We start from the raw sequence: 24,371 nt of genomic DNA on the forward strand, positions 1-24,371 counted from the left end.
GTGGGGGCTCGCACGGCTGCTGGTGGTCTGGTGGTGCAGTGGCTGTCCAAGAGGGCTTGTCATCCTGAAGAAAGATGGACAGGGTGGCCAGGAGGGCTGTATTAAAACCAGCAGTAAAAACTCAACAGACTGTAGGTTTGGTACATCATTAAAAATTTTGTCTGGTGTTCAGGAAAGACTCAGAGGTTTTGAATCACAGAGCAAAGTCTTTCTGCTGGAGGATGCAAGACCACTCTCCCTGTGTTTTCTCCCCATAAGCTTGTGTTACTGATGGAGGTGGACAGCCTAAAAACCTGGCCTCCTCAGAGCAGCACTCTGAGGCCAGGATGACATGGGTTTGGTGCCACCTTGGCATCTTCATAGGTGGGGTACTGTCATGGTTTAGCTGACAGCTAAAACAACCACACAGCCATTCACTCACTCCCCCCCACCGGTGGGATGGGAGAGAGAATCAAAAAGGGAAAAAAAAGGTAAAACTTGTGGGTTGAGATAAAGATAGTTTAATAGGACAGAAAAGGAAGACAATAATAATAATAGAATATACAAAACAAGTGATGCACAGCACAATTGCTCACCGACTGAAGCCAATGCTCAGCTAATTTCTGACTGTGCCACCTCCTGGCCCACCCCCAATTACATATGGAGCATGACATCATACAGTATGGAATATATCTTTAGCCAGTTTGGGTCAGCTGCCCTGGCTGTGTCTCCTCCCAGCTTCTTGGGGGCTCCCCACCTTCTCCCTGGCAAGGCAGTATGAGAAGCTGGAAAGTACTTGACTGCTTCACAGCAACTAAAACATCAGTGTGTTATCAACATTATTCTCATCCTAAATCCAGAACACAGCACTATACCAGCTTCTAGAAAGAAAATGAACTCTGGCATCTCAGCCGAAACTAGGACAGGTGTGAAGCTACCTCCTGCAATTCTTATTGATACTGATATCACACTGAAGTAGGTTAAAACTAACTGGATGTGCCTGTTGTCTGGAGAATATCCACCCTGCACCCACAGACCTCGCTCTCTTCTGAGCGCAACCCTGTCCTGCATCCATGGGAAGGTGGTGAAGACATGCAGATGTTCACACACCCCCACCAGTGAGGAAAGGTCCTACCTCTGCCCGTGGTCCCCTGGGAGGTGGTGATGATTTGTGGTGGTGTGGTATCCCTTGGGTGATTTGTGGTGGTGTGGTATCCCCTTGGTATGGGGAGAGCATCTCCCTACACCCTGGGGGAGCTCTCTGTGTGTTCAGGCATAAGTCACGTCATTCCATGCCACCGTGTCACATTGCAGATTAGTTTCATGTTTTCCTTCTTTGCTCAGCCCAGGCTCTTGGCACGAGTTCCTTTCTGAGTCCATGTGTGCCATCAAATAGAGTTTATGGCCTGTACCTTTTTCTCCATTTACATTCTTCTGACTGAAAGCTTATTTTTCTTCCCTGCCTCTGCTTCTGACCTCTGGTAGTCTCAGCATATTTCTTTGTATGAAATGGTGTTTACAACTTCTTTTTTTTTTTCCCCAACTATTTTTTTTTCCAGCTTCAACTTCTGTGACATTTTCCAGGTCATTAGTATAAAACTGAAATAAACTGTTCCTCTTGATTTTCATTGCTTGAAAAATACTTAGCCTATTATAATTCTACAGCCATCCTTAGTCTATTTGATGATCCTTGCATTTAGTTAGAATTTAAATAAAAAGTGTGACACGCTAATTCTGACCTAGTATGCACCTTCCTGGCCCTGAGATCATGGTCTCAGTTTGGTGTTTAGAAGGATTTCCCAGGCTAGCTTTTGGTAAGCTGATCCCAAAACTGATAACATGGTTTAGTCAGATTGTTTACAAAAATGTGGCAAATGTAAGGTGTTTTCTTTTTACCTAGTCTTCATTCATAGTGTTACTTATAGTTGATATTTGTAAGAATAATGCATAAGAGAAATGAGAAGCATGACTGTTCCTAAGTTACTTGTATTTAGCTTTAAGAGCAATGACATTTTTTAGGAGTAGATCTGCGGCTGGAAGTCCAGTCTGAATAGTTTTCTTTTCCTTACTCTAGTTGTTTGATGAAAGTCAAATTAAAATTCCCAATAAGCAGTATCTCATGCTGTTTGCAATAAATCATCTGCTTTTGATTCCATCAAAAACCTGGAAAAGCTAAGAGAAAATGTTCTTGTATTCTTCAGAGATGATGTATTCTTGCTATTTTTATGATTATTCTTATCATCTTAGAAAGTTTGCATAGCAGTCCTTTTTTGTTGTCCTAGAAAACGCAATGCCTTCCAGTCAAAGCAGGAGGGTGAACAAATTGTTTTGCTTTGCATTATCTGTGAAACGTAACACATGCTCCTGCTGCATGCTTACTGCAGAATTAAACGGCATCCTCTGGGAGAGAGCTCAAAAACAAATGGATCCTTCACAAAAAATCAATAGGCTGGGATTGCTGCTAGGACAGCTAATGTCCCTTACCGGTACCTTTTTACATTGTGTCCTCAGCTTTGGAATTAAATTTGCTTAGGTCCATTAGAGTTTTTCATTATTATTATTATTCCCTCCATGTTTCTCCCAAATCACATCTGAAAATGTGAGCGTGCATGTCAAAGCACTTGGCATATCCTCCTCATAGAACAATGGAAAACTTGGAATGTTAAATGAAATTAGGCTGTATTTGTTAATGATTATTTTCCACTGATTATAGAGCGTGCTTAAATCTATAAAAAATAGGTAGAAACCCAAGTGGAAAGAAGACAGAAAATTAATAGCTAGCTCCTAGGAGGTTTTCTTCCATTAATATTTTTCCTTCTACCCCTAGTACTGGGGCCTGTCGGTACATTCCCGTTCGGTATGAGTCACACCGAGAAGGAGGACCTGAAATAACCAGCTGTCACTGCCTTCTGTTAATTCTGAAAGACTTTTTTTGCCCACCTGGACACTGCCAGGCAAGTGGAGTATCAGCTTTTTCAGTTTTGCTCAGGGCAGATTCGCCTATTACCAGGGAGGCTGCTTCCAAAAACCTGTCAGTCAGCATGGCAGAAGTTCACCAAAGTCCTCTCAAGGGCACTGGACTCTGACCTGGGAGCAAGTTTCTGGCTCCTGGGGTCACTCCTCCCAAGCTCTTTTCCCCCTGACAGCTCCCCAACACCATTTTGATGTGCAGCATCGCATTGACCAGGAACCCTCTTGATGTCCGCTCCCCACTGCTTTGGCAGAGTTTGGCATGGGGCATCACAAAGGGGACCAGCAAGCTCTGCAAAATGGGCCGGCACAGTGGCCCAGGTGTGCTTAGACACTGAACCAAGGTGAGCAAGGAGCCCGATTGCCTTCTGCACTCTCCACTGTCACTGCCAAGAGATGGGTGCTGCAGACCATAAGGCACGAAGACTCGCTGCTGAAAGCAAGTATCACTACAATACTAATATAAAGGGAGCGGGAAGCAGCCGCAGTCTTAGCTTAACGCACCTGGCTTCCATCCCTGGATAGTGATAAGGCGAGCCAGGGCTCACATGGAAACAACGAATGCAGTGGCAATCTATAACATCAATGGCAGGAGAGTGGCCGGGGCAACTGCACGCTCATTAGTCTGACCTAGAAAGCTTACGGGGCACTTGTCAGCAGAGAAGCTGGTTAAAGATACAGAAAACTAGAAAAAAAATAATTCCATGTCTCGTTAACAAAGGAGCTTATGCCAGACTGGAGGATTGTCTGGAGAGGAAGGAAATGCTGTGTAGCAAATCTAATTGGACTTCAGAGGAGCATCTCAACCAGTACCATGCAGGAAACAATCACTTACACTGGAGGAGATGGCAATTAATAAAAGAGCCACGAGACAGTCCAAGGGAAGACAGTGTGCTGTAATGCAAAAGGGAACACTCAGGCAGGGAGAGCTGGGAGTTTCTAAAGGGTTGATCTTATGATTGATTTTATTTACAGGTTTTTTTAGGGACCAGAGCACGACCTGTCAGAGTAGCATTTTAATGGCTTTTGCAGAAAAGCAGCTGAAGTGCATTGCTCATGAATGGGAGAATCAGAATATCAGAAAGGAGAACTGGGTGACCTTGTGCACCAGAGAATTGACTGGCAGTGAAATGCAACAGCCCAAAAAGAGCAAAGAGGTCACTCATGTAGAGATTAATAACAAAAACATTTGCTGTTAAATGGCATATCACTGGTTAGCAGAGAGGGAAGAAGAAGGTTTCTGGGTATGCTAGGCATACAACCAATGAGGCAGTAGTTGCATCTTTTCTGGAATACTTTGTACAGATTTAGTCCCCATAGTATGGAGCAACTGCATCTTTCTTGGACTGCGTTCAGGGAACAGCTACAGGACAGTCGGGGGAAAAAAGGACATTTCTTACTGAGGGCCAAGACAACTTGGCTTGCTTAGTGTAATAAAATGGATGCTGAGCGGAGATATAGCATCTCTTCAGAAGTACTGCAGGAAGCAAACTCGAGAGAGGAAGAAAAGGACAAAGCTGGCACTTACATAAGTGCAATAAAGGTAAATTTAGTTTGGAAACAGCCAACCAGTCTGAGGGATTGCAAGGAGCAAAAAAAACTAACTAGGTAGAAAATGGACAGTGAGTTGTTATGATGGTGGAGTTGCCTGAAATAATCATGGTTTGGAAGTGATGACCTGGAAGAGCCTTTCAAGTTTTGTGTTCCAGTGTTTAAATGCAGAGGTAAAATTTGCCATTCAGGTAAAAATGGCAAAGGAGGGATTGCAGAGTATTTACAGTGAATGTTAGTTGATTTATATTTTGTTTACAGTTGCTTAACTTCAGAGTAGCTATTAGCAAACGAAATCCCTTGTACATGGAGATAGAAGGACAGGCCTCTGTGATAAACAGAAAAAATAAAGGTAATGCACAAGTAGCGCAGCATGGCTGTGAAGTCCTGTGCACTCTCTTGTGAGTATGTGCATCAAACAGGGTGCTCACCGGCAGTTTAGTGTTAGGTGACACCTGATTTTTCAAAGGCATAGCTATCATCTCATTTGAGCAAGTATTATCTGACCTTTTAAAGAGATCATTTAAATGTCAGTGTCTTGGGCACTGTTATAATAGGCACCCAGCAATGCCTAATTCCAAAATGAGGTGAAGGATGAAGAGAAGTATTGACCAAACATAACTGTTATTAAATATATTTTTCTGCTTCAGTTTTACTTTGACTTTTCATAAATAAATGTATCAAACTGCAGTTAACCTAAATCATTATTACAACCTTAAACTTTTGAAATTTTAAGTGTCTTGTGCTTTCCACTCAGTTATAGCTACTAAATGTGTCAGAACAAATCAAGAGTGATTTTATATGTCATTTTGCAGTAGTATTAACTTAGTCATAACTGATAAGGTTGTAGCTACTGATAGGTAGTGGCAACTGGGCTTCAGAAACTCAATTTATGTCTTTTTTTAAAGGGCAAGAATCATACTATCACATTTGGGATCAGACACTCTTTGGTGGCTGTTTGACCTTTTGTTACTGACTTTAAAATAGTAGTGTCATGGATGGCCTGCCTTTATGGGACTACACCAAAAAATAGGAAAATTCAATGTGGTTAAAGTTATTTGTTAATTTCTTATTATCTGTTCCAGTAATAGTGGTTGTTAGTAGTAAAATCTGCTCGTACTTCCAGTTTGAATATTACTGCCTTCAGATTACAGCCACCTGATTTTGTTAAATGCTTGCACTGCTACATAAACGAGTAACGGCCTCTTGTAGCTAACTACAGGTTGTTATCTGGAGAGACAAGGTTAAGTTACCTTTAACCTTCTTGAACGACACTGGCCTCCATTTAGTGTTTCATTGCAAGGCATGGTTTCCAGATTACAAATAATCATTGTTGCATGCTTTCCAAATTCAGCATCTTTTATTTTAAAGCCTGGTCACCAGAACTGAACTGAGCAGGGGTTTGGCAATTACTGTAGGTAAGAAAAATGCAGCCTCTGACTTCCTAGTGAGTAGCCTGCTGTAGGAAAATAGGTATCTTTCAGCATCCTTAGAACAAGTGGTAACAAATATCATTCTGATATGAACATGCAACCTAGCAATGTGATGGATTAAAAGTATGGTAAAAGAAAAAGATATTTCAAATTGTACATCTCTACGCTTATTTAGCTTTAAGAATAGAAATTGGAGTGTACTAAAATCCACATGAGAATTGTACAAACTTGATTATTTATCACAGCTTTTTTTTGAACGGAACCATGACTTTTCTTTTGCCTCTTACTTACCTCACAGTGTTGCTGTTACACATTGAGTTCTGAGTTTGGGTTTATTTGCTTGAAATACCTGTTGCTTTGTATATAAATTGTAATATCTATAAGTTCAATGTTCAGAGAAGATATTGGTACTATTGCTTCTTACAAGGAAAAAAAGAAAGACCTTATTTCCAGATTATTATAATTTATTATTACTAACTACAAGTTTATCTGCTTATCAGCTACCTGTCCACAAACAGCTCTGAATGCAATAGATTCATGTTGACTACTGTTGAAAAATGGCTATCATTGATTTTCCTTTAATTAAGTTAAATGTTAGGATAATTTAATCTCTTTTTCATTAAGTTACAATTTACCCTAGGTTTTTCTTACAGACCATCCACTGTCCTAGTCCCTAATCCGTATGTTCCAGTGAGAGATTCTGACTTCTTTTTGTTTCTACACTGGACCTCTTTGAACATGCCCCATTTCACCTCTGATTTGGTTTTGCTGAATCCCTTAGCCCTGTGCCTCTGCAAACTTCTAGAAGCTGCTTCTCTGTTGTATGGTTTATAGCTATGGCATCTAAATACCACAAATGAGGTGACCACAGGCAAAGCCCAACACATTCCTCTTCTCTGTGTTCATTTTTCCTTAGTTTGTTTGTTTCTTCCTCTTTCTCATGTTTACTTGCCCAAGAACATGCCTGCATTTTTAGCTTTCCCCCTTCATTTCTTTTCCATTCCCATGACAAGCAGAGAATGTTGCTCCTTCAGAAGAGGACCATATTAAACTTGGTAGGCCCTAAATGTCAGTCTAGGATTCTGTCTAAGCTCTTCTTAACCACAACTCTTCTCTGAACCTTTCCTGCTCCCTGAAGCAGAGAACATCACCTCAGCTTTTATTAGCCATAGTTTATAGTTGGTTTTGGTAGCTAAACACTCTTTTACCAAAACTAATCCAATCACCCCAAGGACCTGCAGGTTAGGAGAAAGGGTTCAGAGAGAGCTTATAGAGATAGGGGGCTACTGCTTCTCACTGGAGAGAACTGCTGGTGTGTTGTGCCTGTTCCATGGTGGTTATTGCCTATCCCGGGTATCATGCCTCACAGAAGTCAAGGACTAAGATGACAAAAGACTAGACTACAGTGATAAAGTATGTAAAAAATGAAGAATCCTAGAAGTGTTAGAAAGTGCTTCTTGCTTTTAATTTGAGGACCAGGCAGTAATTCAGCATCGCTGGGAGGACTCACATGTTTTGTCATATTTGTGGTACAGCAAAGGGAGTCATGGACAACATGCTTCTCAAACTGGCAAGCTTCCCAGCCTCATCCCTAGTGTCCTCCTGATGCCCGCCTGTTCCTACTGACCCTGCCAAACCCCATGGCTTGAGCCCGGCAGAGGCTGCAGGTCGTGGACCCCCAGGCTGCAAACCATCTTCCTCAGCAACCAGAGCTATCTGGCTCTGCAGTCTTCGATAACAGTGATTTTGCCTCATGATCTCCACTTGTGAAAGCCCTAGGTGAAACAAAGAGTATTCCCAGTGACTCCTTGTCACTTATTGGAGATCAGTGGTGGGAGACAGGCTATAGACAAAGTCAGTCTGTGAAGGACAGAGTAGCTTATCTTTGTCTGAAACAGAGCCAAGAACAATATATCAATGTCCATACATATTTAACTCTAAGGACTGAGTCAGGATTTGTCTTGCTGAGGTGTAATTTGTGAAGTTGAGGTATGGACGTCGTTTTTCTTCAGTTAAAGTAGCTGCTCTCAGAAGGTGACTGGTAGCCCCTGCTGCTTTGCCTGTATTTTTTGCTGCTTGTAGAACAGTTAATGCAATGCTTTACTGAAGTCTCACATAATGTTGTTACGTTACCATGACACACATACGAAAATAAAAGCACTGTTGTCAGGGTGATGTAGCCAAATTATTACCACCCTGTTTTTCCAGTATTCAGTTTAAAAAGATGTAATTTTTTAATATATTTTAACTAAAAGTTTTAATGTCATTTTAAGTAATGAAGAAAACAATAGCCAAGTGATCATATGCAAATTTACGTAAACAAGGTAGTATGAATTTAATAGATAGCACTGAAAATATATTTGTCCTTCAGGTTCTGCTAGGGACAGTGGTGAGAAAGGAGGAGAGAGTTTTGTAATGATGAGAACCACTTTGATATTATTACTTGAAATAGCTGCAAGCAGAAGCCATAGATAATAATAATCTTCAAACTGTAGAGGTTGAAAGCTCCGAGAAGCCAAGAATGACTGCAGCTGCCTTGAGTGATGGTGGAACAAAGCCATATAGTTGTGAATAGTTTATGCAGATGAAATATAATCACAGAGTCAAAATGTGCAGTCATCAGGTTTGAGATCCAAGAAGCAGGTGGTACACATGTCTGTCTCAGGATTTTGGAGGGGTTCCCTGGCATCAACCATCTCAAAGAATCATAGACTAAAGAAACAGTTTTGATGTCTACAATTAGATAACACAAGGGGACCGTCACTTCAAACACAAAATTATTCCTTGTCTACGGTCTTCTCCAGACATTCAATGAGGCAGATTGTTCCTGTTTTAAAATAATGCCTCAGACCTCAATGCCACTTTTTTCTGGAAGTGCTAAATGGAAGCTAATGACAGAGGGGAAATGAATTCCAAGTTCTGCAACTGGCAACCATTACCAGAGGACCCATGAGCTTTTCAAATCCATTTTTATGTACTTTAAATCGTGGCTTGTCAAGAACTGGGCAACCAAATGTGTAGAGAATTTGGCCAAGGTAGCCCACTGCTCCTGAATTATTGATGATCTGATTTGCAGATCTCTTTACTGTTTATAAAAAAATCTGCATTAAAAATTTCACCAATAATGTTTTGCTTCTGTATTCCTAGAAGAAAATAATCACTTTAATTATTAACGTTTTAATAGCCCTGCAGTTTCAGTGGTCACTTAGTGACACTATAGTGTGATGGGGTTTCTTAACTTCTACTAATCTTAAGTACTGCAGAAATCACTAGTTTTGTTGCCTCAAATTTGAGAGAAGGGAACATTTTAAAGAAGAAGAAACAGTAACAATATTGAATAAACAATCTGGTGACTTCTGAGACATTTTAATATTTTTCTATAGCAAATGAAAAACATTAAAATACCATGTGTATTGAGTCTGGATCTGAAAGTGGGTCTGTTCCTTCTTGTTTAAGGCAAATTTTATTGATGAATTAGCAGATTATGTGATCAATTTTCTCTTTTCTTTTCCCAAGAAACAATTGAATATACGCATATATGTATGGTCCAATGCAATATTGAGTCTAGAGAGCATCAGCTGAGCAGCTGCCCTTCCGTTTTCCCTTTCAGTTGCCAACTTAAAAAATGCATAGCAGATACTGAGTCAGTGTAAAATGGTGAGCTCAGGCATTGATCCATCTTCTTTAAATTCTTTCATTATAAATTCTGTTATTAGAAATTAAAATCTTACTATGCTGTCACTTCAGTCCACTTTCCTTACCTGCCTAATTATGCCAGTCATTAGCTATTCACTGCATGTGTGTGTTTAATAACCATTCTGTAATGCTGCCTTTTTTTCATTTTTCATGGTTTAATTATTCCAGTTAGAAATGAGCAAAATTGCCCAAAGATTAAAGAAATGGCTTCTTCATTATTTAAGTAGTGATTTCCCATCATTGGTCAGACGAGTGCATTGAGATTCAGGTGACCACATGTTAATATCTACAGTTTTGACATCTGTATCTAAGCTAGTCCTCCCAGGCTCCCTTTATAGACAATGGAGAGAAAAAAAGCATTTTTAGGATGCAATGTCATCCCAAATTAAGTTTCTAAAATAGATCAGATGATTTGCACCCTAAAAATGCTAGTTTTAGTTGACTGTAAATGGAAACAAGAGCAACTAGCTTAGATGTTTGCTTTGTAGATGTCCAAAGGTAGATGAGATGAATCCCATCCCTGGGCTCAAATCAATCATACATGCCCAGGGGTTTTGTGCGATGACACTACTAATGTGAATGTACTGTGGCTGTGGTTTTTGATGTAAAGGATGTAGTGTCTTGCAGTGGTTTGCACAGATGAGCAAGTCCTGTTCAGCACAAGCACAAAAAGTAGTACACTCATGTTAGGACTACATTTCAACTACTGCTTTTCACCTTGGCTAAGTAGTACCAGGGTATTCGCATGTCCACTTTCTTTCCAGAACAGATCAGTTTGGGGAACAGCGCTAATGCTCTGATTGTAGACATACAGAGGTGGTGTTTAATATTTATGTTGGAAGATAAATGTAATGGCCTTGACCAGACTAGGTCCTGCTATGCAAAGCAGAGTATATCATACTACTACTACTACTACTACTACTACTACTACTACTACTACTACTACCACCACCACCACCACCACCACCTATTCTTGCCCCAGCAAGCTCACAAGGGACTAGTTTATAAAGACTGAAAAGGGAGGAACCTGAAGAGAAGTAGCATTATTTAGGAATGACACATGGCAAGTGTCTCTTGCATTAAAGAGGGTTGAAAAAGGTGACAGATGTTGAATGCTGAGACTTTTTAAGGTTCTGCTAAATTTAGGACATTGCCTTAATGGTGATTTTTCCTGTGGGTTTTTCCCCTTAGGATGATTTCCAGCATGCAGCCTCAGAAACCAACTGGGAGTCAGTCACAAGCTCTGTCTCAGTAAGTAATTTGTTACTGTTTTGCCCATGGATAGATTGATAGGATGGCTTGAATCCAGCTCACTAAAATGGCACCTGCACAGAGGACCTTTGGCAGAGGATGAAATAAGTGTTTATCCAACTCATACTGGAGTCAACCAGTGTGTTTTTAAAGAGAAAAGATTCAGGATATGCCATCAGTTGTTGTAATCACGAAATAGCCATTGGGAAGCATTTCTTGCTTTCAAACTCATCCTGCTAAGATGAAAATACAAGATATAAACTCCTTACAATTTTAAACTGTAAAATGTCTTGACCTAAATAGAAGACTATACTGAAAACAGCCTGTCAGGAAAATGGATTGAGTTTTTTATTGTCAATACTGAGATTTTTATTAAGTGTTTGTACTAAAATATTTGAAGTCTCCATATTCAGCAGTGAAATGAGACTTAGAAACAAACAAAAAAAAAAAAAGAAGGAAAACAAGTAATCCAGTACAAAATTTTATTTTTCTCTTCATTATATTTGATTTGTGTCATTGGCCAAAAATCTGTCCCCTCTTTCATCTCCCGAGTAAAGTTAAATGCTGGAGAATGGGAAGGTATCCATAATACAGGCAGTCCTCTTCTGTGCGCTGTGCTGATGGGTCAGCACCATGTCACAGCTCTTGTAAACTCCTCTTAAAACACATGAGATGAGGGTGAGCGCTCAAAGCAGGCTTGAGACCAATGTTTGGAGCACTCATGAAAAAGGGTTTAGTAATGGCACCTTTGTTACAGTAGCTGCCAGGAATTGCCAGTGGAGGAGTAGTAAATGAAATATGGGTAAATTCTACTGATTAGTGTCCAGGCAGGGCAAGGAGTAGAAAGAAAAATCTGTATTGCCAAAATTAGAAGAGGTTAAGCCAATGTCATTCGTGTGGCACTTGCCCTTCATGATACGATGTATTGGTAGCCTTGAACTACTTGTGCTGAAAGCCCTGAGTAGTAATGTTAGCAGGGCTGAGATCTACTGGATGTGCCAAGCAGGAGATGCTAAAACACTATTTTACTGAAAGACATAAACTAATTTTTCATTCTAATATGGGGTTGGAAGAAAAATACCTATGTGATAGAATATTTTGTTTAAAAATATGGTAGGCTGATGTTTGAAAATGTAAGCCTAGGGCTCCCTCATCAGGTAACTATGAAAATGAGATCAAGTATATGGTAAACGCCATGTTAGTTATCCTCCTTAACATCGCAAGGTGCACAGTACGCCAAACAATAATCCAGTTATTTTCATATTGAAAAATAAGTTTATTTATCTTTCACATCTATTTGTTTCTGAAGAGTTGTTGTTAATGTGTTACAGGTAGCGAAGTTCAGTACAAATATTACAGGTAGCAGGCTGATGCCCAAGGTCACATGGAAACCTACAGCTAAACTAGAAGCAGAACCCCAGTTTTGTTGGTTTTCCCATGCCATCCCCTATCTAATAAAACATATTTTTTCCATTGGGCATGCATTGCGCCCGCTAGCCCTTTCTTATCCTCAGGGAAAATAACGTAGTGAGGGTGAGTAATTTTTCCCAAAGGCACCAAGGAAAAAGTCTGAGGACATCTGAATTCTTCAGGAGAGAAAGGTTCAGGGATTCTGCTGTGGTCCTGAGGGGCAGAAGGACAAACTCAGACCTGTCAATTGCCAGCAAGATGACATACTGTTCTGCTGATACACAGTTAGCACGGCAGACCTAAGTTTTGCCCCTCAAACCCACAGGCAACTCAAACACTCATATTAGGATCTGGGTACATTACAACTCTCAGAATGAAAATTTGAGAATGAGCAATTTCTTTCGTCCTTGTTTGAGGTTATATCACAGAGTCATATTTTGTTTGGGTTTTTTTTCCTCAGAAAGCTAAAATCAATACTTCTGCCCTTAACCTAGCATGGCAAACCCAGGAAAAAAAAAAGGAAACAAAATTCGCTCCTTGTTAAGTTAGTTTCCATTATTTGTGAAGTAATGTTATGACCAACAAACAACTGTGATGCACGTTGAACTGCCTGCCAGCTTCACAGTACAGATAGAAAATAGAAAAGCATGGGGAAACAGAAATTAAGGATAAGAGCACTAATAACGAAAGGTACCTTTGTATCCCCTGAAATTAAAAATGCATTCAGTGCTTTTAAGAAATGTAGAAGAGGTATATAATGTGGAAAATCTTTGCTTTTCATTGCTTCTTGCATTTCATTCTTCCTCTCGCCTTCTCTTCGGATGTGATCTCAGAAGCCAGATTACAATGAGCACAAGCTCTTCTAAAGCTAGCGCCTCGTTCTTGGCAGGACAAAAGAGAGGCAGTTGGGTTGGCAGCTTTGAAGTTGCTTTTGGGCCTGTCACATGATGTCGCTGCCAGTAGGTTATCTGAGCTGTTGAAATAATTCCTCTTGACTTGGCTGTCACTGAGAAAAAGTTAAGCTTTCTTCTGTGTGTGAACGAGGTTACACAAATCTCTTGAGTACGAGTTTTTTATATGAAAAGAAAATGGGGAATCCCTGCTGCCTGTATGAGTTTGAAATGCCCTGCAAATTCACAGCCTGACCTGCAGTTCTGTAATGAAATGCACAGTTGGACACATGACAAAAACTCTTGCATCGTCTAAGCCACGCACCTACGGCTTGATTTTTATGCTGTTGTTTCTTCAACATCCTTGCGCCATCTCCCTCCCTTTTGAGAGGTAGTTGAGGACTGAGGTTTCCCTGTTGGGCTGCAGCCACAGAGGAGCCATGAGCTCCACTGAGCTCTCCTCAGTAAGCAAGTAGCATTTGGTTGCATTTTTCTTTTGTAACCTCAAAGTCTGTGTTAACACACTGCGTGATGCCTGCCCACAGCACAGGCACTCGGGCAGCATCGTTTTAGATAGCAACACTGTGTTTGCCTTTCTGGTGTGAGCTTTTCAACTCCTGGGGCTCCTGTCTCTCTGACGGTCTGTATTCCAAGCCACTTAGAAGTCAGGAGAGATGCTTTGAGGTATGCCTTCCCTTTTAGTGGGTCATGAATTTTTACAGCCATCTGCACTGTGTCATATTTAGCACTGCTTTGTAGAGACATTGCAGTCACAAGTGGGCCCTCTGAAACTTCTTGTGTGGTTGGTGATAAGCAATAAAGCGCAGCTATGCTTTCTTGACCACAGCATTGTAATGTTTGCTATTTCTTCTCTTTCTTGTTTTTAATAATTTGGACTGTTCATACTCTCAGCAAACATATGCAGTAAAATATCAAGGATTGTTACTTTTGTGATACAACTTACCATTAAAGATAAATGTTTTGTTTTAAAAAACATACATACTTTAAAACTATTTTAGTAGGCATTGAAGGTCACAATCCTGCAAACAAGTGAGGAACCGTACTCAAATGAGTTCACCTTTCCATTACTACCCAACTGAATTAAGTTAATCACAGAGATTAATAGTTTAACATATGCATTTACTTGGGAGATGAGGCAAAAAATTATTTGGAGGAGCCATTAATTTCAAATGACATATTACTTCAGAGCTGGGTTTTCATGAGAGGAGAGGGTTTCTAGGGTCTTTCCCCAAATGTTTTAACTTGTAAGACCAAAATCCAAACAACTCTTGTGCTATATTATGCTTCTTGTTGGACAAAATCAGGTATTTTGATTGTGGTCCTTCAGAAAGTAACAGGTCTGCATTATTAACAGTTTTTGTTGCATGTATTTTACACATAGTGCTGGGCTTTGTGCTTGGACGAGGGAAAAAGTGATATCAGGGTAGTGAATATTGTGTTCTAAATAACAATTATGAAAAATATTTGAAGTGTTCTTCAGTAAAAATGTAATTGCTACCATCTTTCTGTCAAAGTCAAGTTGTGACACAAGTTCAGTGGGAACCAAATGCGCACAGAGAATGGTACTTGGCCATTCCTTCTGGTGGGAAATAATATTCCATTTGGTATTATGATATAATTGCGAGGATATCACTATGTTGGTAATCCAAATATTCATTGTTACATTGCTGAGATCCAAATATCACATTTTTTCTCATTTTCTTAGTAACTTGTATCTTGGTAAAAGGGTGGGAGAATTGGCATTCATTGGTGTTTCATAATTCATTTAGTTCTTGGGAATAAAGGGCCATCTTTTCAAGTCTTTAACCAGGCCAAATTTGTTGTCCAAATTGACCAGGGAAAGAAAGACAGTCTAGTGGACTTGTTGCCTTTGTCTTTCTCTGCTGTGGTTTCTGATCTGCCAGCAGACCTACCAACAGAGCTGGCAGAGTTGTGAAGGCACCAGCCCAGCACTACAAGGCTCCTCAATTCTGTGGTCATGGCCATCACAGTGGTTTCAAAAGACATTTCCATTACATCTTTGTATATGTGCAAACCATCGTCCCCTTTGAGGAGTGAGTGTGCATGTTGATAGTCCAGCAGTGGCAGTGCTTCCACTCCCTGCATCTCCTCCAGGATTTGCTTGGGAGTTCTTTGATGTCTCTTCTCCTTGCAAAAAGAAGACACAGTCATAACAAAGCCTGGCCCAGCTAAGGACTTCAAAAGATGGCCCAAAGTAGCTGTTTCAGTCAATAATGAGACAAGTTTCTCAGTAACTGTTTTCAATTGTTTTAAGTGGTGCTGTAATTTATTCCAAGTGCACTGAGATGTATGTCACTCTTAGGGGGTATCCTATCCCTCTCCATCAGTGACTGACCCTACGCTCACAGCAGAAGCACTGGATCAGACCATTGCTGCATTTGACACAGTGGAGGATCTGCTCAAACACTTCAACCCGGACTCCTGGCAAGAAGATCTTGAGAACTTGTACACAGACAGTGGCCACCATTATCGAGGCAGGAGCTACCATGACAGGAAGTCCAAAGGTAGGAAAAGACACTGTATACATACTTTGGGGCAAGACCAGGATATTCCTTCACTCCTCATAGAAATGTCTATTGGTCAGGTACTAGATTCTGGTGCGTGTGTTCCTGTTGGAGTCACAGGGCATGGTACCACCTATGAAAACCAGGGAGAAGTAATTTAATCCTTAATCATTTTCAGACTGAGTAGGATCTCACCTGAGAAATCAGACTGAAAACTGTCCATCGTTATGATGAGTTCAGAAATTAAAACATAGGCCCATGTGTAAAGGACAGATGGTTCTCAGCTTCACTCTCTTAAACATTGCTTTGTGTGTAAGGCATGGGGCTCCTAATTACCTGCACTATCATCCTCCTTTAAATACCCTGCTTAGGGATTGTTCTCTGTTGAGTGAGGAATAATCACTTTTATCACATTGTGCTTAGGGAAGCATCTGGTGCATCCACCTGTACGTGCAGCTGGTTTTTTAGGATATGAACATCTCACTTTTTTTCATTGTGTTGGTGGGGAACATTATGGTTTAACATCTTTGTCTGTAATTGAGCAAAGCACATATTTCTGGGTTACGTTTCTTGTTTCCTTCTGTTAGTTGAAATCATCCACCAAATGGTAAAGCAAAGGGATGTTAAGCTAGCAGTACAAACCCATAATGATAAAGAAACACTGTTTAGAAGAGATAGTCGTACTCTGGGGTAACTATGCACTGAAGGGCCTGATGAAATTGCCCTTTATGTGCAAGCACAGATCTAGGAGGTCTGTTAGGTTTCTCCAAGACAACAGTTGCTGTAGTTTTAACAGAAGATCTAGAGCGAAACATTTTATATGAGTTCCTTTCTTAATATTGTTTTCCATTTCCAAGATATATATTCATATGCATTCTGCCTTATAACTTTATAAATATAATGCCCAAGTCGCAGTTCTGATTCTGTGCAATCTACATGTTATTTGCATCTCAAATCCCATCCCCCCTATGTTAAGTGCGTGCTAAGCAGGGAGCGAGGATTTTAATTCTATTCTTGTAACTTACTTGCTATCAAATGATGAGGCTTTAATGTGCTTTGATCTGAAAAAGGATATATAGGCTGCATCTGTATTAGGAAAAATAGTGTCAAGGAGTGTTCCCGGGCCCTGCAATCCTATCATCATGTTGCTCAATTGTCAGCCTGGTCTCTGTTTAGTTTTGGCCCAGGCCAAGTGTCATTCTCGGAGGTCATAGCTGGGCAAAACCAGGAGCTGGCAAAAGCTAGCTGCCATTCCTGGTGGCAGTTTGCATGTGGCCACCCTGCCTTGGAGAGTAAGAGGTTTATGATACGGATGTGGGTCCCATGGCTCTTGGCCTTTGTGCAGGAGAATCACCTCAGGCACATACAATGTATTAGATATGCAGCCAACTTGGCCTACAGTTTCCAAGACACGTTGGCTGTCTGGTTTGGGGCTCAGCACTTCAGAGAAATCTGCAATAAAGCCCTGAGCACCCATCCAATGAAAATTGAACCCCTTTACTCCATTGTGGCACGTCAGAAATTTCAGGCAACCACAACAGCCCATATTTTGTGGAAAACGTCATCTGACTGCCACTGCATCACTTCTGAGATCAGTTTGATCTCATTTTGGGGTCTGTGAAACATGAGCTGTGTGTCCCCTCTTCCCAGGCTGGATTTGATACTGATAGACATGTATACAAAAGAAATAAAGGGTCTGTTTTGATTTTAATAGAAGATGATTAGAAACCTGGATCCCTGTACTGGTTCTGCTCTCCCAATTTCATTTGATTCTCAGATCATATTTGGCCTAATACCCCATATGTTTAAATGACCACGTATATATAAAATAGCATTTATTGCTTTATTGATGCTAATCATGTAGGCTACAGGTATCAATCCCATCTGGTAATGCCTGAAAATTCAGATTCTTAAAGGTTTCTCCATTTAATATAAATGTAATTCAGCTTCTTGCATAACCGAACACCATAAAAGACATAAAGTGCTTTCCAGTTATTATTTTAACACTTGATTTATTTTAATAAGATTTTTTTTGTTGCTGTTTTGCTTACAGGAATGAGCAAAAAAAGTTTTATAGCAGTTTTTCTTTTGTCTTCAAACTAAAGGCCAAATTCCTTTACTGTAAGCAGGCCTTTGGACAAAAGTACCTCACCGCAATCAAATCCTTAAAAAAATTCAGTTAAGAATTTTTATTTAGACATAAACTTTTGACAAGATTAAAGGCTTGTTCTTGGATGATGTCAGGAGTAGGGAATAGTTTTAACAAGTCCTGAAATTAGAAATGCTTGGTGGATTTTAAACACAGACACTGTGAATCTCTGAGGAATGTTTATAGGCACTGGGATAACCTTGCAGCAAAGAGAGCAATAGATTATATCATCATTTATTTCAGATATCTATCTGTTTCTGCTTCCAGCTTGGGTTTTATTCTTTATTCTTAGTTAGAACAGCCCTGAGGCAGATATTAGAACAATTTGATGTAATCTCTGCCTATCTTTCACAGATTTTCAGAACATGTCATATAAATGGTTTAAATGAATCACTAATGATTTTGCTCCCATCCAACTCTCTGCCCATACCAAATTGTGCCACGAAATTGAGCTTAAGAGGCGGTGTTACTGAATACCAATTCTGATAACAGGGATATGTGATAAATGACATTTAAATGGTATTTTTTTTAATTTGGCAATCAATAATCCACAAAGATGAGGATCAGGGTCAAGGAAATAAGAACTACAGTATTTTAGCATAGCTGAAACTCACAGAATCACAGAATAGATGAAGTGGGAAGGTGCATCAGGAGACTGTCTAGTCCAACCCCCCTGCTCAAGGCAGGGTCACCAACAGCAGGTTGCTTGGGACCATGTCCAGTCAAGTTTTGAATATCTCCAAGTATGGATACTCCACACCTCTCTCGGCAACCTGTGCCTGACCAGCTCCGGGGTAAAAAAAAAAAAAAAAAAAGGAAAAAAACCCCAACAAAAACATACCCATTTTTTTAAACGTTTAAATAAGTTTTCCTGTGTTACAATTTGTGGCCAATACCTCCTGTGCTTTCAAAGACTCTGACTCCATCTTCTTTATTCCCTCCCATGATGTATTTATACACAGTTATAAGGTTGATTGCTCCCTGGATACCTCCTGCAAGAACCTTAAAGTTGAAGAGTGTGTTGATGAAATCTATATGCATGATAACTCTATTCCATCTACAAAATCTGATCTCACACCTCTACAACACTGATGCAACTCTATTGAGTTAAATGCATTTCTTTTTATTTACACTATTGAAGTGAGATATTGTTATCAGGTGTGCCTCACTAATAACCACATGAAGTTTTAAATTTCATTCTACATATGTTCACTGAGGTTTGCTGTTAACCACTCCAGTAGAAGTCAACTGTAGAATCACAGGGAAACCCAGATTGGAAGAAAAGGACAGAAGAGTAAAGGGAAGATAGACATTTTGCATTGTAAATATACTCAAAAAGACTTGTTAGCCATTGCTGCATTTTAGAAACTCTGGAAGTATGAATATTCAGCCTTAAGCTCATCCTAGACTCTTAGGAAAAAAGCAGGTCATACCAAATAAATTATATCCCTTAAAATAATTCCTTTTGCATTTCTGTAATATGTTGTACCTGACCTGAGTGTCATAGTAATTGGGCTATTAAAAATATAAAACATCTCTAAAAGGATATCACTGGATGTTAGGTTATTTAATACTGTTCTTAGCAAGAACACAGGTAGATATAAAAAAGAAATCAGCCATACTCTACAATTACATTGAACTTTAGACAAATAGGTCTCTATTCTTTTAGAGAGTCATAAGGCGAATTCAGACATGTTTGAAGAAAACCTCTTCATCCTACAGCTTAAATTTTTGAAAGCATCAATGTATCTGCTTGATAATATTAGAAGAGCTCCTCAGAGATACTGTTGTAAACAGTTCCAACCATCAGTTAAACATCATTTAACTTTTCCCACATGCTTGTTTGCATTTATCTTTTGTTGTTCACTCTGAAGTTTTACATCCCATTGAAAAAGGCTTTGGAATTTTAAAAAGAAAAGACCTCTGGCTATGAAATGGCTTGTCTACAAATGAAGAAAGAAAGGAAAAAGAAAAAGTTCACTGTTTCTCATCATAGAAGTAGATCCAAATGTCTAGGGGATGGTACCTAGACGAAGGGGCCGTCTTTAAAAAGGAAGGGTTGGGGTTTGGTTTTTGTTTTCCCCACAAATAAACCTAGGAAGCAGGAACACAGGTGGATAGATACATTCTGGTAATTAACAAGACTACACATGCCTCTGAGCTCATTTTGGTTTTGGGAAATAGTATGCAAGAAGCCTTTGGCTATCAGAAGAAATTAATCAGGTGGGACATTCTTGCCATAACAACTGTCTGCAATGACAGCTTTACAGGTGAAATAAACAAACACTTGCTGGCATAGCCACACTGCTCTCTAGAAGGGGAGTAGCGAGATGAGACCACAAGTCTTCATGGAATGTTTCTGCTGTCCTTTGCCAAACAGGTTCCCAAGATCAGGCAAGTTTTGCCATGTCCTTAACAATAGTTTTTAATTGTCACTGCTTACAAGGGTCTAGAAAGAAGTTAAAATTTTAACTCAGAAATGTAATTTCTCAGGGGTTTACAAACAGTGGCCAATAAATTACTGCAAATGTCCATGTACTTTTCCTTGAAAGGTTCTGGGATGGCTGCCAGCAAGTTTCAGTGCACCAGACAGGGAGTGCAGGCATCACAAATGCTGAATGCCCCCTCATTCACGGCAAATGTGAATATTCCAAGTAGATGGAATACCTTCTCAAATATCAGCTGATTTAAAGTATTCCCTGTGCTTAAAAAGCAGGGTATTTCTTCCACCCCTCTTCGGTTGCATGCAAACTACACTCATTCATTCATTTCACAATCTAATTCAGATCTACATCCGTACGCTTCCCCCTCTGTGACAAATGAGATTTTCCCTCATGCCTTACGTGACATTCTTGTTGGTCACTGCAGTGAAAGCTTTTTTTATTAAACCCTGTTTTAAAATGCTAGTGAAACTTGCAGCATATTATTTATCACTGGAATAAGCTGCTCAATTCCACTGATTTCAATGAAGCGATGTCCATTTACGACACTGATAGTTTGGCCTGCTTTTGCTACTTGACCCATACCACAGCTGATAATTGGTTTGCCAGTGTATAATAGACCCATATATTGTGAACCTTGTTTCATGCGACAGTTATAATCCCACTGAAGTTCTGATCTCTTATTCCTCTAAAATGATAGTCACTGTATTGAGGAGGTTTGTCTTGGCATTGTGATTATGTAGTAAATCCAAATCGCAGCATCTTCTCCCCAGCTCCCACAAGAAAGACTTGGACACATCCCAAAATTTTCAGGTATATTTAACAAAGTGCTTATTGTGGTCTCATTAAGCATGTGCAGTGGAACAGTGATTACCATCAGCCATATGTGTTGAAGACTGAAAGCCACAGGGTTTGGTCAACATTCAGTATGGAGAAGAATAATTTCATCAGTGTCACTTCATTTAGGTGATTTAACCAGTGGAAGATGTGATTGTTTATCATATGTATGGAACTGCATTTTCCAACTCAAGTTCAAACACACCATAGCTTCTGACAGCTACAGCACTGCTCTGAATGTCTTTGACTGCTTATACAGTACCTCTACTCTACCTGACACAGCCCTGGCACACACCTTTGTCTAGAGGAGTGTGAATGCTGGGGATAAAGGGTTCCATACATTCATAGTTCCCTGAGAAATTCTGTACTGTATAGAGTCAAAACAGCAGCACAACAACCTTTGTTATAAACTGTAAGCCATACACGAAAAGCGATGAGAGACAAGCTAGAACTGAGCTCTCGATCCCCACTTGACAAACAATACTCCAACCACAGTGCAGTTCCATCCCTTGCTGATGCACAAAATACGAACAGGGGCAAGCTAACGAGTACAGGCCCTTTTCATGAGTACATCTCTTTAGCTGCCAAAAAGAGCACAAGAGTTAGAAATTTAGGCAGAATTCGCACTGGTTTGCATGCCTTTGTCAGGACGCCCAGGGAGATGTAGATTTCTGCTTGACATCCAGGGGAGGATGGTCAGTGGCTCGGAAGTCTCTGCACCCATTCCCTGCATAATGCGGGCAAGTCCCATCAGTGAGAGTTAGGAATTTTAACATCTTTGAGAATCTAAGCCTTATAGTCTGTCTACATACAGATGATTCTTAACATGACCTGTCATCAACATAGTCTGGTGCTGAGTGTCATGCTGAAATCTGGTTCTACACATCCACATTGCCTTCATAACAGACCAAAATCAGACTTTTAAACCTTCTATGACCATGTGGATAGTGATGTCAATACCCTTTCAGGAAGGACAGCAGACATACAGGCATTGCAGCAGTTTAGTATCAATCATAGATGAATAGATAATTTTGGTTACAAGGGTACTCTGTGGATCATCTCATCCAAACCTCTGCTCAGTGCAGTACCAACCTCGAAGTTAAATCAGGTTACTTAGGGCCTTCTCTAATTAAGTTTTGAGTATTTCCAACTAAAGCAATTCCACAAGCTTTTGGATAACTGTTGCAGTGTTTGACCATCCTCATAGTAATTAGGGGGTTTTTTAGAGCTCACTGAAATGTCCCTTGCTGCAGCTTGTGGTTTTTGCCCCTTGTATTTTTGCTGTGCACATCCAAGAAGAGACTGGCTCCATCCTCCCTGTAGCCCCTTCTAGAGAGCTGGAGACTATTATTAGAACCCCCTTTCCAGACTAAACAAATCTGGTTCCTTCAGCCTCTCTGTGGCTGTTTTGGACCAGCACCTTAACCATCATGGTCACCCTTCACTGAACTCATAGTTCATCCTTCTCTTCTGTTGGAGGTGGCACAAAACTGACACAGTACTCCAGATGCAGGTTTCAAATAGCTTGATGAAGGGGAATATTCATCTCCCTCAATCAGCTGCCACATTCCTCGTAATGCAGCTCACTCTGCAGCCTCTGTCACTGCAAGGCAAACAGCTGACTCATGTTCAACCTGCTGGATGCCAAGGCTTTTTCTGCAAAGCTTCTGCTTAGCCAGTGTGTCCCCAGTCTGGACTGATGCATGGGGTTATTCCGTGTCAGGTACAGGAATTTCCACTTGTCATCACTGCACCTCATGGGGTTCTTGCCAGCACATTTCTTCAGCCTGCTGAGGTCCTTCTGAAAGGCAGCCCTGCAGCACACTGACACATTTCCCTAATGTAATGTCACTGACAAATTTGCTGAGGTTCACATCATTACAACATTCAGATCACTAGTGAAGATCTTTAGCAGTATTGACCCCAGCGTTACCCCCTGAGGAACACTGCTAGGAACCAGCCACCAGTTGTACTTGGAATTGCTGACCATTTTGCTCAAGCCTCTTGGACCATCCAGTTATCTACCAAATTTGTAGTCCACCTATCCATTACATCTCAGCAGTCTGGCTGCAAGGATGCTATGTATCACTGTCAAAAATCCGCAGATGCCTCTGCTGCTTTCACCTCATCCACCTCAGTCATTGCATCATAGCAGATTCTCAGGTTGGTTCATCAAAATTTACCCTTGGTAAATCTGTTCTGGCTGTTCCCAGTCACCCTCTTGTCTTTCCTGTGCCTGGACATTGCTTCCAAGAGGATTTACCCCTTAATTTTACTGTGGGCTGAGGTTAGGCTGACTGGTCTGCCCCTGCCTGAATCCTTACCTTGCTTGTAGATGGCCTTGACATAGAATCATAGAATCATAGAATACCAGGTTGGAAGGGACCTCAAGGATCATCTGGTCCAACCTTTCTAGGCAAAAGCGCTGTCTTGAAAAGATGGGCCAGCACCGTGTCCAGCTGAATCTTAAAAGTGTCCAATGTTGGGGAATCCACCACTTCCCTGGGGAGATTATTCCAATGGCTGATTGTTCTCATTGAGAAAAATTTTCCTCTTGTGTCCGATCAGAATCTCCCTGGGAATAACTTGTACCCATAAGTGGTACATGAGGTATCGGAATACTGTGGCAAGGTGGCTACCATCTCTTACACCTCAGCTCTGGTCTGTGACTGATGCATGAAAAAAAGTGTAAAATGTTCAGATATGACAATGTTAGGGCCATATATGAATTTGGAACAGATAAAGTGTTAAAAGAAACCCTAACAGACTGCCTTTTTAAAATCAGTCAGTGGCTAGCAGTACAGGTTTTCTCTCCTCTCCAATCTTTAAGGCTGTCCCTTCTGAATAAGACATGGTGTTAGCTGCAATCCCTGATTTCAGTGCTTACCTTTGATTAAAATCAGTGTTTCAAGGTAAGTACATGCCATAGCGCTATGTGAAATGAGGGTGGATTTAAGCATAGGATTTAAGGGGTAGGAGGGGGCAAACACTGTACCCCAAGTATCCAGCTTACTGCTCTGGTGCATCTTTTTATATCTGCCTTGCCTTTAAATTGAATCTCTGATGCTGACATTCTGTAATAATACTTTGAAGTTATTTGCATCCAGTCTACAGAACCTTTTAGTTCTAGTTTTAAATTAAGGACTCCAGTGGTTTCAGTCCTTGATAAGTAAAGCAGCAGGATTTCACACCAATCACACCAAAGCTCGGTTACATTT

At 40.4% G+C, this 24,371-nt stretch overlaps 1 protein-coding gene across 6 annotated transcripts in view; it reads left to right on the forward strand.

Moving 5' to 3' along the window:
• PDGFD (platelet derived growth factor D) overlaps positions 1 to 24,371 on the forward strand; it is a 144,283-nt gene that overhangs the window by 100,725 nt on the left and 19,187 nt on the right. For 4 of the 6 annotated variants that reach the window (XM_054848590.1, XM_054848610.1, XM_054848580.1 and 1 more), the window contains 2 exons: positions 10,821 to 10,880; positions 15,525 to 15,726. In XM_054848590.1, the coding sequence (XP_054704565.1) occupies positions 10,821 to 10,880; positions 15,525 to 15,726 (262 nt within the window). The remainder of the gene's footprint in view (positions 1 to 10,820; positions 10,881 to 15,524; positions 15,727 to 24,371) is intronic. The other 2 variants (XM_054848620.1, XM_054848629.1) reach the window with 1 other exon arrangement.

Source organism: Grus americana, chromosome 1 (assembly GCF_028858705.1).
Source record: "Grus americana isolate bGruAme1 chromosome 1, bGruAme1.mat, whole genome shotgun sequence".
NCBI classification, from domain to species: Eukaryota; Metazoa; Chordata; class Aves; order Gruiformes; family Gruidae; genus Grus; species Grus americana.